This window comes from Chrysochloris asiatica, unplaced genomic scaffold, assembly GCF_000296735.1.
Source record: "Chrysochloris asiatica unplaced genomic scaffold, ChrAsi1.0 scaffold00145, whole genome shotgun sequence".
Classification (NCBI taxonomy): Eukaryota; Metazoa; Chordata; class Mammalia; order Afrosoricida; family Chrysochloridae; genus Chrysochloris; species Chrysochloris asiatica.
In genome coordinates this window covers 6212371-6231977 of record NW_006408663.1, presented here as the reverse complement: position 1 = coordinate 6231977, position 19607 = coordinate 6212371, and the positions used below count along the sequence as shown (strand labels likewise).

General features: G+C 36.8%; 1 protein-coding gene across 2 annotated transcripts in view; it reads left to right on the top strand.

The window, feature by feature from the left end:
* The window catches only part of EDIL3 (EGF-like repeats and discoidin I-like domains 3), a 637932-nt gene that overhangs the window by 386959 nt on the left and 231366 nt on the right, over positions 1 to 19607 (top strand). For both annotated transcript variants that reach the window (XM_006870603.1, XM_006870604.1), the window contains one exon: positions 18586 to 18741. In XM_006870603.1, the coding sequence (XP_006870665.1) occupies positions 18586 to 18741 (156 nt within the window). The remainder of the gene's footprint in view (positions 1 to 18585; positions 18742 to 19607) is intronic.

Here is a 19607-nt window from a genome sequence, read left to right as displayed (position 1 = left end):
TAGGATAAACACTAGACTGTTAACCTCAAGGTCAGCAGTTCAAACCCACCAGCCTCTCCTTGGAAACCCTATATAGGGTAACTATGAGTTACAGAAGACTCAACAGCACTTCTAAATGACAAAAATTCCCAGAGTTGCCTGAGTGTTAAAGGTGATGATTCCATTTAGGTGCCTAAAACCTTCAGGCACTTAAAGATAGCTATTTCTCCATACCATTCCTTCCCAGAAAAAAAGAAAGATTGAGTTGTGATCTATCAGTTTAAAAGAGAGGTGCTATTGTTTTCAGTGCTGTTGAGTTGGTTCTGACCCATATTGACTTTGTATAGTATTTCCGAGGAACAGCTGGTGGGTTTGAACTCTGACCTTGTGGCTCAAACTGACCTTGTGATCCATCGCATTATCCTACAGCACCACACCCCGACTCTAAAAGGGAGAAGAACAAACCCAAAGCCAGAACAACTCTTTTTTTCACCCTAATCACGACTGCGAGACTCCTTAATTAATTGTCATTAATTAACTATACTTTTGAAAATTCATTTATATATTGATACATTATTTCATATGCTCATTATATTAACATGAGAAACAAGATATCGTGAACTTTTATGTGGGCTGAAACAGGAGAAGATGATAGGGAATGTTGATCTTTGCTGCTCCTTCAGAAGGGAAAACAAGAATATTCAAGAGCAAAAGCCACCACAGAAAAAATTTTGCATTTTCCCACTCAGCATTCTTACCAACTTGTATTTCCTAATATGGTAGAGATACAAAAGTAAAAACAAAACAAGGTTTTACCACCACCAAACAATTGAGTATAACAAAAAGAAAATTAACATTTTAAGATCTTTAAATTATTATTTTTCAGAATAGGTACAGGTCATTAGAAAATCTTTACAACTGCAGAGAGTATCTTTCAGAAAGTTTTATTTCCACTTCTCAGAAATATATAACTTTTTTACTAATACATAACTTTTGATGAAATTTTCTAAATCTTAAAGAAAAAGTATTTTTAAGTGGGAAAAATATGTATTTCTTCATTTTTGCAATTCCATTATAGAGCAATTTGAATTTAGAAAACAGTTATTTTTTATAATACAAAACTACCTAATACTCAGCATTGACTGATGGTTGTGGTGGTTTTGTAACACTGAGTCGATTCTGATCATAGTGACTCTGTACAGGGTTTCTGAGGTTGTACATGTTTACAGGCGCAGAAAGCCTCCAATTACTCTCATAGAGCCAGTTGGTAGATTTCAAATGCTGACATTGTGGTTCACAATCCAGCTTGCAATCAGCTACACTTCCAAGACAAGATGAATTCACATAAAATTATTTCTATAGCTGCAGTTTTTCATTTAAGTTTATAAAAAGTGAATAGAACTATTGGTATATTTCACACATTTACTTTAAAAAAATTTAAACCCAAAATATAAAGATTCACATGATTTAAAAAGTGATGTAGATACATACGTAAATATATATGCTAAAAAGGTGAGGGAGGTTGTATGGAAGAATACCGTCATACATATATAGGCATTATTGTGAATATCTTGTATTTGTAAATAAAAGTGCCATGGACTGCCAAAAAAACCAATAGATCCATTTTGGAAGAAATGCAGCCAGAGTGTTCCTTGGAGGCCAAGATGGCCAAACTTTGTCCCTCATACTTCGGACATATTGTCAGGGGGGACCAGTCACTGGAGAAGGATACATGTTTGGTAAGGAGGAGGGTCAGAGAAAAAGAGGAAGACCCCCAGCGAGATGGATTGGCCAAATGGCAGCATTGATGGACTCAAGCATGGCCAACAGTAGTGAGCTTGCCCCAGGATTGGGCAGTGTTTCGTTCTGCTGTGCATAAGGTCGCTATGGGTCAGTACTGACTTGACGGCACCTAAAAACAACAACAACACGTATACTAAAGACCACTCATATGTCAATCTGTCACACTCTGTTGGATTCCATGTTGCTGTGATTATGGAATCTATGCCACTGATATTTAAAACCAGTAGGGTCACCCATGGTGGACCGGTTTCAGTTGAGCTTACACACTTAAGACATACTAAGAAAGATGGACTACTTGAGAATATTTAATAATGGAAAACCTTATGAATACTAGTGGATCACTCTCAGTATTAGAATATTGTCAGATGTAGTGCTGCAAAATGAGCTCCTCAGGTTGGAAGGCACTTAAAATAGAACTGGGGAAGAATAGAGTTGAATGTGATTACTTGAATGGAATCAAGTTTTCAGGATCTTCATTTGCTGATGGGGCACAACTCAAAATGAGGAGAAACAGCTGTAAACATCCATTAATAACCAGAACATGGAATGTACAAAGTATGAATCTAAGATAATAGAAAATGGTTAAAAAATGAAATGGAACACATGAACATTTATATCCTATGTATTAGTAAGGTGAAATGGACTGGTATTAGAGATTTTTATCTAACAATCACATGGCTTACTATGCCAGGAATGACAAATTGAAGAGAAATGGCACCTCATTCATCAAGGAAATAAAAATTCAAGATCTATCTTGAATACAGGGCTGTCTGTGATATGATGATATTCATGTATTAAAAACGTAAACCACTTAATACTACTGTTAATACTAGTATTATTTGAAATTATACACCAACCACTAAAGCCAGTGATGAAGAAATTGAAGAATTCTATCAACTTCTTCAGTCTGAAATTGATCAAACATACACTCAAGATTTATTGATAATTAAAAATAGATTTATTGATAATTACTAGATATTGGAACACAAAGAAAAAATTCAAGCCTCAACTTGAAATACTGAAGGATTCTATGTGCAACTATAGGATCAGAACTGGACGTAAACCATAAGATTGGCAGTTCAAACACACCATCAGTTCCTCAGAAACCCTGTACAGAGTTGCTATGGATTGGAACTGACTTGACAACACTTAACACCAACAGAATGTGCAAAATATTGAATGATACAAAAAGCTTCAAAAGAAGATGGGAGAGTACACTGACTGTACCAAAAGGAAATAGTCAATGTTCAACCATTCAAGGAATAGCTTATGATACAGACCCAATAATACTGAAGGAAGAAGTTGAAGGCTAACTGAAAGATTGGGATAGAACAAGGTTCTGGGAATTGATGGGATACAAATTAAAAATTTTCAACAAATTGATGCAGCACTGGAGGCACTCACTCATCTATGCCAAGAAATTTGAAAAACAGCTAGCTGGACAACTGATTGAAATAGATCCATATTTGTGCCAAATCCAAGGAGATGTGACTGAAGGGAATGCAGAAATCATCAGACAATATCATTAATACTGCATGCAAGTAAAATTTTATTTTGCATGCAAGTAAAATTTTATTTTGCATGCAAGTAAATTTTTACTGAAGATAATTTTTTAAAATGGCTTCAGCAGTACACTGATAGGGAGTTAACAGAAGTTCAGGCTGAATTCAGAGAGGGACGTGGAATGATGGATGCCATTGTTGACACAAAAACACATAAGATGAGTTTTTGTTTTTTCCTAAGTTTTTTATTGTGAATTCAGTGATAGTTTACATGGGAGAACATTGGTATTGCACTCATTGTTTCTTTGCAATGATTGCAATCTCCTCCATGAATTAGCATTCAACAGTATTTGCTTCTATTCCCTCATTTTGGGGGTTTGTTGTGTTTTTTGGGGGGTGTGGCCAAAAAAACACTCAGGAATATATAATCACTTAAACAACTTAAGGGCACATTCTGTAAGCCTGCCTCCTGGCCACCAGCACACAGCCTTTCTCTTTCCACGAGTCTAGAGTCCTCAGCTGCTCTATCTCTCCATGTCCTCATCTCTGCCTCCTTCTCTGGTGTTGTTGCTTCTCTGGATAAGGTCACACATTCTGCCCATGCTCTTCTCTGTTGATGGTTCTAGGGTTCATTGTTCCTGGACTATAAGATTAACTACTCCTCCCTTTTTGTTACAAAACTTCTACCTTTACAGTTGTGATAGTCACAATTAGCCATGATAACAATTACTCACTATTGAATCATAAGAATCTTATCATTATCTCCTTTCACCAGACCCATCTAGACAAGATGAAAACTATTCAGTGGGGATTCTGCCTTCCCCAGCATACTCTGAAACTAAACTCCCTCTTGAACACTTGTAAGTCAGTCACTTCATGCCTTCATAGTCCCCTTTGCCCCTCATTTTAGGTAGCCAACGTCAAAGTTGCCTGACCCTCTCAGCCCTATATACAGAAGGGATAGGATTGATACTTGATGCTAAAACTTCTTTCCTCTCAGTTTGTATTTTGAGCTACTAGATCCATTAGTATATGTCAAGTTCATCAAATTGTAGCAATTTACACTTGTTTCATTTATTTAAATTAAAAAAAAAAAAAGTTTTTTAAAAAATCTTTCCCTAGTTGAGTTCTGATCATCAAGCTATTAAAGCCAAATTGAATGGGTACTATCTACAAGACTGGACATTCTTGAGCATCTCCCCTCACTTCATATCAGTTGGGCATTTTGCTCTCAGCTCTAACCCTCCAGAGTTATGTCCTTGTCTAGGAGTCCCCAGGTCTCACCACACCTCGGACCAAACAGCCCTTCCTCTTCTATCTCTTATCTCCAGATCGATGGGAGTCTATGGAATGTGATCGAAATCAGCCCATATCTTCATTTCTGCCTTTCTTCCTCTTCCACTCACCAGTAGACCAACATGGTCACCAGCCTGCTCATCTATTCCCTTTAAGTTTCACTCTTATAAGGGTGTTGTCCTGAAGGGACTTGATTGCCTGTCTTGATGACTTCTTGGCAAATGACTTGCTTGTTCTTGTGGTAGCCAAGATGTAAGATGAGTTTTGTCTGTAAGCAGGGAATGCTAGAAAGATGTCTACCTATCCTTTCATGACTACACAAAAGCTTTCAATTGTGTGGATCATGACAAGCTATGAACAACATTGCAGAGAATTAGTATTCCGGAAATCTAAATTCTGCTCATGAGGAACCTGTACATAGACCTAGAAGCAGGCTTTTGAACAAAACAAGGGGTTTTGTTTAAAATCAGGAAAGGCATGAGCCAGGGTTATATTCTTCCACCATACATATTTGTATGCTGAGCAAATAATCTGAGAAACTGAATTACATAAAACAGAATTATATAAAACACAATCATCAGGATTGGAGGAAGACTCACTAACAGCCTGTGATATGCAGATAATGCATTCTTGCTTGCTGTAATGAATAGGACTTAAAATGCTCACTGATGAAGATCAAAGACCGCAATTTCCAATGGGGTGTACCTCAAAGTAAAGAAAACAAAAGTCCTCACCACTGAACCATAAATAACATCAATATAAACGGAGAAAAGTTTGAAGTTGTCAAATTTTTCATTTTGCTCAGATCAACCATCAGTACTCATGGAAGCAGCAGTCAAATCAAATAATATATTACATTAGGCAAATCTGCTGAGCAAGATCTCTTTGATGTTCAAGAGCAAAGACGTCAAGCTGAGGACTAAGGTGCGCCTGACCCAAATCTCATATGCATATGAAAATTACAATGAGCAAGCAAGACGTTAGAAGAATTGATGTATTTGTGTTATGGTGTTGGAGCAGAATATTAAAAGCACCATGGACTGCTGAAAGAACAAACAAATCTAGTTTGGAAGAAGAACAGCAAGAATGCACCTTAGAAACCAGGAAGGCCAGAGTGCGTCTCTCATACTTTGGACATATTATCAGGATGGACTAGTCCTTCGAGAAGGACATCATGCTTGGTAAATTGGAGGGTCAGGAAGAAAGAGGATGACCCCGATGATTACAATATTGGCATAAGACCTGGCAGTTTTTAGTTCTGTTGTACATAGTTTGCTATGAGATGGTACCAACTCAATGGCACCTAACAATACAACAGCATGTATACTACAGCACATTGTGGATACAGGTATAAAATTTACTTAGACATCGGGATTAAACTACTAGACTTGAAGGATAATGATCACCGTGTTGGGTGACATCTTGTTCAACTGTCAAAACGCACTTTATAAAGCTAATGTTCTAATCCTAGCCTGGTGAGTACCATTTAGAGTCTTAAATGATTTTAAGCAGAAAACGAAAGCAAAAAGTGATCTCATCCAGTCTGCAACAAAGGAAAATGAAGAAAAATGAAGACTCAAAAAAAAAAAAAAAAAAAATTAGTCTGAAGAACTAATGGTCCACATGAACCATAGCCTACTGTAATCTGAAACCAGAATAACTAGATGGTGCCCATCTACCACTACTGTATATACTGATCATGACCACAGTAGAAAGTCCACTTTAGAATGGATTAAAATGTAGGAAAAAATCAATATAGAAAGAGACTGGACTAGGCTTACTGGTCTGAAAGAGATAGAGGAATCCACAAGGTTATTGCCAAAACACAACTTTTAAACTTGTTACTGAAGGAACTCCTAAAGACTAACTCTTATTTAAGTAATAGATACACCTATAAATTAAGTAATAACATCTGTGATTATGAGCTCCCTGGAACAATCAACTATATGAGATCAAAAGGACAACATTTATACCTAACCAAAAGTGGTATACAGACAGAGAAACAAGAGGAGTAGGAAGGAGGAAGCCATGAAGTGTAGTGACACATTGAAAGGAATGAAACCAGTGTCACAGAACAATTTGTGTAGGAGGGGGCTTCAATAAGTTCATGGCAAATCCCCATTATCTTTTGATTGATTCCATTCTTCCATGAAATTTTTAAAGACATCTCTTAGGAACCATTGATTGAGAAAGTAATTACTATGAAAATATCACCTAAAGCACAATAAAATATTTTTAAAGCTGTGGTTTTGTTGTTGTTGTTGTTGTTTTTTGTGTGTCATATAAAAGTACATTGAAGAAATTACTACAATGATGTATTTTGCTCTTGGTGTTGTTAGGTGCAGTCTAGTCTGTTGTGACTCACAACCCTTAAACATCAAAAAGTAACATTGTCCAGTTCTGTGATATCTTCGTAATTATTCCATTGTTAACTACCACCATATCAATCCATATTGATGTTCAACCATTTCAAGAATTAGCACATGATCAAGAATTATTGGTTCTGAAGGAATAACTCCAAGGTGCACTGAAAGCATTTACATAAAACAGGACTCTAAGAATGCCAGAATACAAATTGGAATCTGACAACAAACTGATGCAGCGATAGAGGCATTCACTTACCTATGCCAAGACATTTGGAAAACAGCTACCTGGTCAGTCAGTTGGAAGAGATCCATATTTGTGGCCCTCCAAAGAAAGGTGATCCAATGAAATGTGAAAGTCATCTAACAATATCATTAATATCATATGCAATTAAGAGTTTGCTGAAGATAATTTTAAAACAGTTGCAAAGTACATTAAGAGAGAACTACCAGAATTTCAAACCCATTCAAAAGAGAAATGGAAATAGGGATATTGTTACCCCAATCTTAGGAATCTTTGACTGAAAGAAAAGAATACTAGAAGTATGTTTACTTGTGTTTTACTGAGTATGCAAAGGATTTCCAACTGTGTAGATCATGACAAATCTGGAGTAACATTATGAAGCAAAGTGTATTCCAGAACACTCAATTGTGCTCATGAGGAACCTGTGCATAGACTAAGAGGCAGTTGTTGAAACAGAGCAAGAGTATATTGAATGATATGTGCCAGCTGTGTATCCACTTACCATACTAATTCAATATGCATGCTGAGAAAATGATTACAGGAAAAACAGTTTATCAAAAGGATTAGAGGAAGACTCATTAACAATCTGTGATATGCAGATGATACCACCATGCATGCTGAAAATGAAGAGGACTTAAAATACTGATAAACATAAAGCATTACACCCTTCAGTATGGTTTACACCTCAATGTAAAGAAAACAAAAATCCTGACAACTGGACCAATAAATGGCATCATGATCAATAGAGAAAAGATTGAAGTTGTCAAATGCTTGGATCAACAGTCAACACTCATAGAAGCAGAAAGTCAAGAAATCAAAAAATGTATTGAATTAGGGAAATCTGCTGCACATGACCACTTTAAAGTGTTAAAGAGCAAATCTATCTGTTTAAGAACTAAAGTGCACCTGACCCAGACAGGGTTTTTGCATTTTCCTAATATGCATGTGAAAATAGGACAATAAGTAATGCAGCCTTAGAAGACAGGAATTTGAATTATAGTGGTGGAGAAGAATATTAAAAGTGCCAAAGAACAAAGTCTATGTTGGAATAGGTATAGAAAGAATGCTCTTTAGAAGATAGGATAGTGAAACTTTGTCTCTCATACTTCAGACATGTTTGGAGGGGCAACCAGTCCCTGGAGAAGGACATCATGCTTGGTAAAATGGAGGGTCAGTGAAAACAAGACCCCGATGACAATCATATGGTCTATTATGCCAGGAATGATAAACTGTGCAGGAATAGCATCAGATTCATTGAAAACAACAACAACAACAACACATTTTAAGGTCTATCCTGTCAGTGATAGGATAATACCCATACACCTACTAGGAAGACCAGTCAGTTATTACAATTGTTATACAAATTTATCTACCAACACCTAATGCCAAATATGAGTTTGAGAGATGTTATCAAAGACATCAGGAGCTCTGTTAGCATAGTGGGTTTTGAGTTGGGCTTTTAACCTCAAGGTCAGCAGTTTACAGTTCCAAGCTGCTGTATGGGTGAAAGATGAGCTTTTCTGCTCCAGTAAAGATTTACAGCCTCAGGAAATCCCCTATTGGATCACTGGGAGTCAGAACTGACTCAACAGCACATCACAACCACTACCACCATCACAGACCTAATATATCATGAAAGCTTAGGGTCATTAAAAAGACAAAAAAGAAAGGAAAGACCAAAATGTATGTAAGATCAGACTCTAAAACTTGCTCATGAGTGTAAAGAACTAAAGGGAAGAAATGATGAAGCAAAAGAGCTGAACAGATTCCAGAACAACAGTTTAAGAAGACAAAGTATGTTAAATAGTTAAATTTACAAAGATAGCTATTTAGAAAACCAAACGAGAAGAATACACTAAGCCTTTTTCAAGCTGAAAGAACTGAAGAAAAAAATCTAAGTCTTGAGTTGCAATATTGAAGTATTCAATGAATGGGCAAAAAAGTGAAAGAAGTAGACTTTGGGTTCCAGTGGACTGGAACCCAAAAAGCAACGTGGAAAGAGAAATTGCACAAGTAGAAAGCTCACCCCAAGCTTGTTCCCTCATTGGCCCTTACAGTTCAATTCCATGTTGCCCAATCATAGAAACATGCACAGGGATCCCCACACATTCTCTTACTCTGAGGGTTTCACGTAGTTATTTATTATTATTATTTACCATAAAACCAAACCCACTATTAGCACAAAAGCCATCTATTATGAATAAAGAATTCTACTAACTTCATTGTGAAATTGATCAAACATGCAATCAAGATGTATTGGTAATTACAGGTGATTGTAATGTGAAGGTTGGAAACAAAGAGGAAGGGTTAGTCTTTGAAACATATGGTCTCGGTGAGTGAAATGATGCTGGAGATTGCATGATAGAATTTTGCAAGACTTACTCATTGCCAACCCCTTTTTAGAATAATATAAAAGATGACCATACTCATGGACTATTAGATGGAATACTCAGAAATCAAACTGAATATATCTGTGGGGAAAGATAGTGGAAAAGCTCAATACCCCCCAGTCAAAACAAGTTCAGAGGCAGACTGTGGAACAGACCATCAATGGCTTATATGCAAGGTCAGGCTAATGCTGAAGAAAATTCAAACAAATCCATGAAGCAAAATTATGACCTTGAACATATCCCACCTGAATTTAGAGGTCATACCAAGAATAGATTTGGTGCATAATGACTGAAGACCATAAACGTTCTGGAATGACATCAAGAATATCATATAGGAAGAAAGGAAAAGGTCCGTTTCAGCCTAGGATATTGATCTTTCTATTTTCCATTTTATTTTTGACATCTTCCAATTTTCTTAGATTCATGTTGTTGATGTTGTGAAGTGCTGTCGAGTCGGTTCTGACCCATATAGACCCTGTATAGGGTTTTTGAGGAGCAGCTGGTGAGCTTGAACTCCCGAACTTGCAGTTCAAATGGCTTTGCAGTCTGACACATTAACCCACAGAGCTGCACCAGCACGTTTTGATTAATAATGAATATTTGCTGCTGGTTTTCCTCATTTTGAATTTTGTGCCATCAGCAAATGAAGGTCCTGAAAACTTTACTCCATTTGCATCATCACATTCAGCTCTGCTTTAAGGAGACAGCTTTTTCCCAGGCATACTTTGAGTGCCATCCAACCTGGGGGGCTCATCTCCCAGAGTTTTATCTGAAAATAATCTGGTGGTATTCATAATGTTTTCATTTTCTGTCACTATATCTGATAATGTTCTGCTGTTATTCAAAGATTTTCAGTGACTAAACATTTAGAAGTAGTCCACTTCTCCTTCATAGTCTGTTTTAGAGTCTGGAAGCTCTGTTGAAATCTGTCCACCATGGTTTAGCCTGCTGATATTTAAAATACCGGTGGCATAAGTCCCAGAATCACAGCAACATACAAGCCACCATAGTATGACAAACCATTTATATTGGGGAAGAAAGTCAATTTCAGAAAGCTGAATTGTTAAACGAATTGTCCAAAATAATATAGAGAGGAAGTTACAAGAGCCAGCACTGAAAAACAAGCCAATAGTCCTTGGCTTTCTGCTTGGTTTTAGCCATTCTAGATCCAGATTATATTACTTAATATTTATATTCTTTAAGAAGACACAATTCACTCAAATACCTTAGGATGAAATTGTCATTTTAAGTCCACACAATATACCTGTAATCTGTAGTACAGTAATTTATTTGGTAACAGATACGTTCAAATATTTACCCAGTTCACAGAGAGTAGTTTTGGTGTTAGTATAGTGTCTGGGATGGTTCTTATATGTAGAGTATATCTATGGTCATAATTGATCCACTGTCATATTTACAATGAGATCTCAAAATAATGTTTGAATGGGCTGAAAAAGAATTACTTGTGACAAATGTTTTTCATTATATATTTCTAAAATAATGATAAAAACCTCATCCAAGGGTTAACTTATTTCTTCATCATGCAGTATAGATTATTGGATTTAACTTTGAGAATGGTCATGAAGGTAAAATTTTTGCCATTGTTTTTTTCAAAGTTTCTAGTGACATGAATGCTCATCAGTCTAAAACCTAGGAGTAATTACTAATAAACCCAGAATCTATATTTTATAAATCAATTTTTGTTTGTGTTGAGTGAAAATTGCACTGATTTTTAATTAAAATAGTTACTTAAACTATAAACAACTTATGTTTGGCAATTCCTTATTCTATGTAATTCTATTTTTCTAAAGTATATATTCAGACTTCTTAGAATAGAGAATAGTTGTTTTTATTGTACGCCAACGAGTTGGTTCCCATTTTTGTTGTTGTTAGGTGCCATCGAGTTAGTACCCATAGCGACCTTATGCACAGCAGAACGAAACACTGCCCAATCCTGGGACAACCTAACTACTGTTGCCATGTGTGAGTCCATCAATGCTACCACTTGGCCAATCCATCTCATTGGGGGTCTTCCTTTTTTTCTCTGACCCTCCACCTTAGCCATACATGATATCCTTCTCCAGTGACTGCTCTCTCTGATAATATGTCCGAAGTATGAGGGACAAAGTTTAGCCATCTTGGCCTCCAAGAAGCACTCTGGCTGCACTTCTTCCAAAATGGATCTATTGGTTTTTTGGCAGCCCATGGTACTTTCAATATTCTCCTCCAACACCATAACTCAGAAGCATCAATTCTTCTATGATCTTCCTTGTTCACTGCCCAGTTTTTACATCCATATGCGGTAATTGAAAATATCATGGCTTGGGTCAGGCGCACCTTAGTCCTCAAGCTGATATCTTTGCTCTTCAACATTTTTAAATAGTCTCATGCAGTAGATTTGCCCAGTGCAATACACCATTTGATTTCTTGACTGCTGTTTCCATGAGTGTTGATGGTTAATCCAAGAAGAATGAAGTCCTTGACAGCTTCAATCTTTGCTCCATTGATAAGAATGTTGTTTATTGGTCTAGTGATGAGGGTTTTTGTTTTCTTGACATTGAGATGCAATCTATACCGAAGGCTGTGATCTTTGATCTTCATCAATAAATGTTGTAAGTCCTCTTCACTTTAGGCAAGCAGGGTGTATCATCTACATATCACAGATTGTTAATGAGTCTTCCTCCAATCCTGATGCCATGTTTTTCATCATATAACCCAGCTTTTCAGATTATTTGCTCAGCATACTGGTTGAATAAGTATGGTGAAAGAATACAGCCTTGTTGCATACCCTTCTTAATTTTAAAACATTTAGTCTTCCCATGTTCTGGTCAAATAACTGCCTCTTGGGCCAAGTACAGATTCCTCATGAGCACAGTTAAGTGTTCCGTAATACTCATACTTTGCAATGTTGTCCATAACTTGTCATGATCCACACAATTGAAAGCCTTTGTGTAGTCAATAAAGCATAGGTAAACACCTTTCTGATAGTCTCTGCTTTCAGCCAAGATCCATTGGATATCAGCAATGATATCCCCCATTCCATGGCCTGTTCTGAATCCAACTTGAGCCTCTGGAAGTTGTATGTCTATGTATGCTTGCCGCCATTTCTGTATTACCTTTAGTAAAACTTTACTCACATGGGATATCAAGGAAACTGTCCAATGATTTCTGCATTCCATTGGGTCACCTCTCTTTGGAATGGGCGCAAATATAGATCTATTCCAATCGGTCGGCCAGATAGTTATCTTCCAAATTTTTTGGCAGAGATGAGTGAGTGCCTCCAATGCCGCCTCATTTTCTTGAAAATTTTCAGTTTTTTTCCATCAATTCCTGGAGCCTTCTTCTTTGCCAATTCCTTCAATGCACCTTGGACTTCCTACTTCAGTATCATTGGCTCTTGATCATATGCTACCTTTGAAACGGTTAAACATGAACCATTTCCTTTTAATACAGTGCCTCTGTGTATTCCTTCCATTTTCTCTTGGTGCTTTCTGTATCATTCAATAATTTGCCAATGAATCTTTCAATAACAAAAATCAAGGCTTGAATTTTTTCTTCAGTTCCCCCAGCTTCAGAAATGCTGAGTGTGTTCTTTCTTTTTGGTTTTCTGATTCCAGATCTTTGCACATTTTATTGTAATATTTGGCTTTATCTTCTCTAGCAGATCTTTGAAATTTTCTTTTCAGCTCTGGGACCTCCTCATTTCTTCCATTTGCTTTAGCATCTCTACACTGGAGAGCAAGTTTCAATGTCTCTTCTGACATCTATTTTGACTTTTCCTCCTTTCTTATCTTGTTAATGACTTTTTGCTTTCTTCATGTATGATGTTCTTCATGTCATCCCATAACTCTTCTGGTCTTTGGTCTTTAGTGTTTAATGTTTAATTCAGGTAGGATATATTCAAGGTCATATATTGGCTCTCGTGGACTTGTTTTCATTTCCTTCCAGCTTCAGTTTGAATTTGCACAGGAGTAATTGATGGTCTGTTCCACAGTCTTCCCCTGGCCTTGTTTTGACTGGTGATATGGAGCTTTTTCATTGTCTCTTTCTGCAGATATAGTCAATTTGATTTCTATGTATTCCATCTGGTGAGGTCCATGTGTATAGTTGTCTCTTATGCTGTCTAAAGAAGGTATTTGAAATGAACTAATTATTGGTTGTGCAGAATTCTATCCTGTGTTCTCCAGCATCATTTCTTTCACCAAGACCGTATTTTCCAACTATGGATCCTTCCTCTTTGCTCCCAACTTTTGCATTCCAATCTCCAGTAATGATCAATACATCTTGATTGCATATTTGATCAATTTCAGATTGAATATGTTGGTAGAATTCTTTTATTTCTTCCTCACTGGCTTTAGTGGTTGGTGCATAAATGTGAATAATAGTGGTATTAACTGGGCTTCCCTGTAGGCATATGGATATTATCCTATCACAGACAGCATTGTACCTCCTAACTGATCTGGATATGTTCTTTTTCACAATGAATGCAACACCATTCATCTTTAATCTGTCATCCCCAGCCTAGTAAACCATGTGGTCATCAGATACAAAATGGCCAATACCAGTCCATTTCAGCTCATTAATGCCTAAGATATCAATGTTTATGTGTTCCATTTCATTTTTGACAACTTCCACTTTTCTCAAATTCATACTTCATACATTGCATGTTCCAATTTTCAATGGATGTTTACAGCTTTTTCTCTTCATTTTGAGTAGTGCCCATCAGCTAATGAAGGTCCCATGGGCTTTTCTCCCACGGGCTCTACTCCATTTTGGTTATCATGGCCAACTCTACTTTGAGGAGGCAGCTCTTCCCCAGTCACATTTTGAGTGCCTTCCAACCTGAGGGGCTCATTTTCCAGCACTATATCTGACAGTGTTTCTCTGCTATTCATAAGGTTTTCAGTGACTAAATATTCAGAAGTAGTTCGTCACTCTTTCTTCTTAGTCTGTCTTTTTCTGGAAGCTCATCTGAAACCTGTCCACCATGGTTGACCCTGCTGTTATTTTAAATACTGGTGGCATAGCTTTTAGAATCACAGCAACTCACAAGCCACCACAGTACAACAAACTGACAGACAAGTGGTGGCTGTTTTGTTTTAAGTGGAAACTGTAACTTTAAATTTCGAGTGGATCTGTGTGCATGCATTGTAGAAACCTCCAGTGGTGGGGGTGGGGTATCCATTTGCTCAGGGATCTTCTCTAGTCACCAGAATGGATATGAGCAGACAGCAAGAGATCAATGAACATCTACCAAAAAAGAATGCCCACACCTGTATCTCCACGGTTCTGTCAGGCTTCCGTGGCTGTTCTGATTCTTTTTCTGCTTGGTATCTCCCAAGATGGCCGTTCCCAGAGCAGCTGAGCGTCTTGAATTAGAAAGCAATGGATTTCTTGATTCTGCTACAAATTTTCCTAGCTGTAAGCCTTCTAAGCTTCTCAATATTCTTTTATATATGTGGTTCAGAGTTCCCCCTGGGCCTGCTTGGCCCGGTATTCTGTGTTGTCATTATAAAATGTATAATGATATTTTATTGTGAATGAAACTTTTCTTAATGTTTACCCAAATATCAAAAAGCATTTTTTTTTTGTATCATGAGGCATTAATTTAAATATCATATGGAAAATATTAAAAAGTGAGCTCTATTTAAATAAAGAGAAATAAATATTTTACTAAAACACTGATACTCATGAATCAGGTCAGCAATTCAAAACTACCATCAATTTCCCAGGAGAAAAATGAGGCTTTCTGCTCTCATAAAGATTTACAGCCACAGAAACCCTATACAGGGTCACTATGAGTTGAAACCGACTCACACAACCACCACTGCCACTCCTGCAACAATGTGTTAAATATGATTTAGACTCCAGAGAAGATAAAATGCATTTCCTTTGAGTTGATTTCGACTCATGATAACCCGATAGTACGGAGTAGAACTCCTCCACAGGTGTACCATGGCTGTACGTTTTTTATGAATTCAGACTATCATACCTTTCCTTTGCAGAACAACCTGTCTGTAAAGCTCCATTTAATCATATGAAGATAAACAGGTGTTTGTTGAAGTAACCTGTGTTTCGTGGGTACTGTGTTTTGTGTGTTCCATGTGTTTTATACTCACAAGGCTTGTAATGGAAACAGAAAAGACAAGAATTTGAAGATATCTGTTTTTGTTTTTTCTCATTGTTGCCATTGTTGTTGTCTTGACTTTTCTCATTCTCTTAAAAAATCTCAATGAGACGCACATGCCTACTATAAATGGAATGTTTTTGAAGCCTAATTCAGTTGTTTTAGACACATTAACCATCATGTTGACATTAGAATTGTGTAGTAATGACACTGAGATTATTTGGATAAAATCATATTTCCATTTTCACTTTCAGATTCACACTTTTATACCATAACTAATTAAATTCTCTTTAAAACTACTTATCTTTGTTGATATATTGTACACGTCAATTCCTATTCATTTAGAAATATAAGAGCTATTATAGAAAAAGATTTGGAACTAAACTTAATACATGCCCATTTTTAAAAAAATACAAGTACTTCTCTATAATAAAAGTTTGAGCAAAATTATTAGCTTTTCATATTATTTTTAAAAAGTATCCTAAGGGACCCTGAAGCCCATGCTAGACTGGAGATTCCTCGGAATGGAGGGAGAAGTGAAGGTACAGAGTGCTGGGAGTCAAGAACATTTTCATTCAGGTCACCTGCAAGGGTAGCTGGTAGATGACAAAAAAGCACTGAGCAGTTTTCAGAGACTGGGGTGAGCCGAGACCTGTGGCCACATGAACACAGAAGAGACCTGGCCCACAAAAAGGCCCATCTGTCTGTCCTTCTCCAGGGAAGTACTTCTGAGTGGAAAAGAAGATACAAGGAAAATTCCAGTCCCATCTAGCAGATAAACACCAATGAAAGAGAACTGGATGAAGATGTTTACTTCTGTTGTAGAACATTTTGAACTTTAGAAATGGTTTAGCTTAAAACTGAAGAATGTAGAAATCAGAACTTGTAAGGAAACCAAAGACGTTAGTGATCAACTAAAGCAGCTAATTTGGTAAATACCTTTATTCTGGGATTTCAGGTATAAGACAGGCTTACTCTTGTCAGGTTGGATGACCTCTTCCTAAAGTCTTTAGAAATTACAGATGTTATGCCCTTAAAGGGAGATCACTTCTAGAAAGCCATAAGACCAATTGCTGGTTGTTGTTGTTAGGTGTCATTGAGTTGGAACTGACTCATAATGACCCTGTGCACAAAAATATGAAACACTGCCTGATCTTGGACCAACCTCAGAGCTGTTGCCATGCTTGAGTCCATTGATGCTGCCATTTTTCCAATCCATCTCGCTGAGGGTCTTCCTCTTTTACTCTGACCCTCCACCTTACCAAAACTGATATCCTTCTCCAGGGACTGGTCCCTCCTGATAATATGACCAAAGTATGAGAGATGAAGTTTGGCCATTCAGGCCTCCAAATAACACTCTGGCTGTACTTCTTCCAACACAGATCTCTCAGTTCTTTGGAAGCCATGGCACTTTCAATATTCTCCTCCCACACCATAACTCAAATGCATCAATTCTTCTTCAGTCTTCCTTATTCACCATCCAGCTTTCGCATGCATATGAAGTGATTGAAAATTCTATGGCTTGGGTCAGGTGCACCTTAGTCCTCAAGCTGACATCTTTGCTCTTCAACACTTCAAAAAGAGGCCTTGTGCAGCAGATTTGCCTAATGCAATATGTCATTTGATTTCTTGACTGCTGCTTCTATGAGTGTTGATAGTTGATCCAAGAAGAACGGAGTCCTTGACAACTTCAATCTTTTCTCCATTGATAAGAATGTTGTTTGTGGTCCAGTGATGAGGATTTTTGTTTCCTCTACATTGATCTTCAATCCATACTGAAGGCTGTGCTCTTTGATCTTCATCACTAAATGTTTTAAGTCCTCTTCACTTTCAGAAAGTAAGGTTGTATCATCTGCATAGCGCAGGTTGTTAATGAGTATCCTGATGCCACATTTTTCTTCATAGAACTCAGCTTCTCATATTATTTGCTCAGCATACAGGTTGAATAAGTATGGTGAAAGAAAACAACCCTGTTGCACACCTTTCTTGATTTTAAACCATTCAGTGTTCCTGTGTTCTATTCAAACAACTGCCTCTTGGTCCATATACAGATTCCTCATGATCACAATTAAGTGTTCCGGAATACTCATACTTCGCAATGTTGTTCATAGCTTGTCATGATGCACACAATCAAAAGCCTTTGTATAGTCAATAAAGCACAGGTAAACATCTTTCTGGTAAAGATGTAAAAAATCGCTGGTAAAGGAGTAAAAAATAAGTTCACAATAGAGAATGTGAAAAAGACATGGATAGTTCTGGCTGATATGGAAGTTCACATTCTTGGCTCTTTCCAAAACATCAAGATAGCAAGAACTATCATTTGCAATACCATTCTGTGAAATACGCCAGCAAACGTTTAAGGAAATATCCATACTGTGGCTTGCAGAGAGTTAGATCCATTCTGATTTCAAATTAGAGACTCTTTATCTTTTAAATTCAAAGATTTGAATTTGAGCAAGAAAATGTGTACACTTTATAAATGGTCACAAGAAACCATGTGTACACATCTTAAGTCACTTCTGTCATTCTCAGCCAGAAGCAGAAACAGAAAAGAAAAGTGTGATCATGTTCAGAGTCATTTAATATAAGTTTTCAGGATAATTTAAATATCAGAAGTTCATGCCATTCTTATACTTAACACATTGAATATAATATGTATTTTCCTTCTAAATCTGATGAAGCAGATTTTTATTGTTTATAATTTATTCATGAAAGGGAAACTTCTTGCTTAAACAACTCTTCTGTATGACTTAACTTATAACTTTCTATAAATTAAAAAATTAATATTAATATATTAAAAAGTTCCACTCCTAAAATAGAAATTGTCAATCTTGCTATCTTGAGCAATGTGGTTACCATTGATTCTTTCTTGTCTCCTCAGATAAATTTGCAAAGAAAGATGCGAGTTACTGGTGTAATTACCCAAGGAGCCAAGAGGATTGGAAGTCCAGAATATATAAAATCCTACAAAATTGCCTACAGTAATGATGGAAAGACTTGGGCAATGTACAAAGTGAAAGGCACAAATGAAGACATGGTAGGCCTGACTTAACCTACTTAATTTAAAATTAAAATCTCATTGTTAATAATTGATTACCAAATGACTACTGTGGCTTCCTGGTGTGATGTTGTGGGTTAATGTGCTGGAATGCAAAGTCCCTTTAAACTGCAAGGTCCATGGTTCAACTTCACCAGCTGCTCCTTGGAAACCCTGTACAGGGTCACTATGGGTTGGAACCGACTCAACAGCACTTAACTACAACATCAACAAATGTGTTTCACCAGAAAACTTATGGAAAATAATTTGTGTTTTATTGTTTTGTTTCATTTAATTAGGTAAATGGTTAAAAGACTTAAGGAATTCTTCTGATATATCATTTGTGATGGCTGCCACTTATTAGTTTCCAAGATTTTAGTTGCTAATAAGGAGCTCTGGTAGCATAGTGGTTACGAATTGGGCTGCTAACCTCAAGGTCGGCAGTTTGAAATTACCAGCAGTTCCACGGGAGAAAGATGAGGTGTTCTGCTCCCATAAAGATTTACAGCCTTGGAAACCCTGTGCAGGGTCACTATGAGTCGGAACTGACTCCGTGGTACTTAACAACAACAACAATTATATAAAACCTTGGTTACAAGGTTAACATGGTCCTGTGTATGACCATTGATTTTTATTTTCATAATATTCAGCTTTTATTTTTTTATTTTTTCATAATATTATTTCAGATATTTTTTCATATAATATTATTTATTTCATATATTTATTTCATATAATATTTATTTATTTCATATAATATTTATTATTTCACATAATGTGTTGTTGTTAAGTGCCGTCGAGTCGGTTCCGACCCATAGCGACCCTGTACAGGGTTTCCGAGGGTGTAAATCTTTACGGGAGTAGAAAGC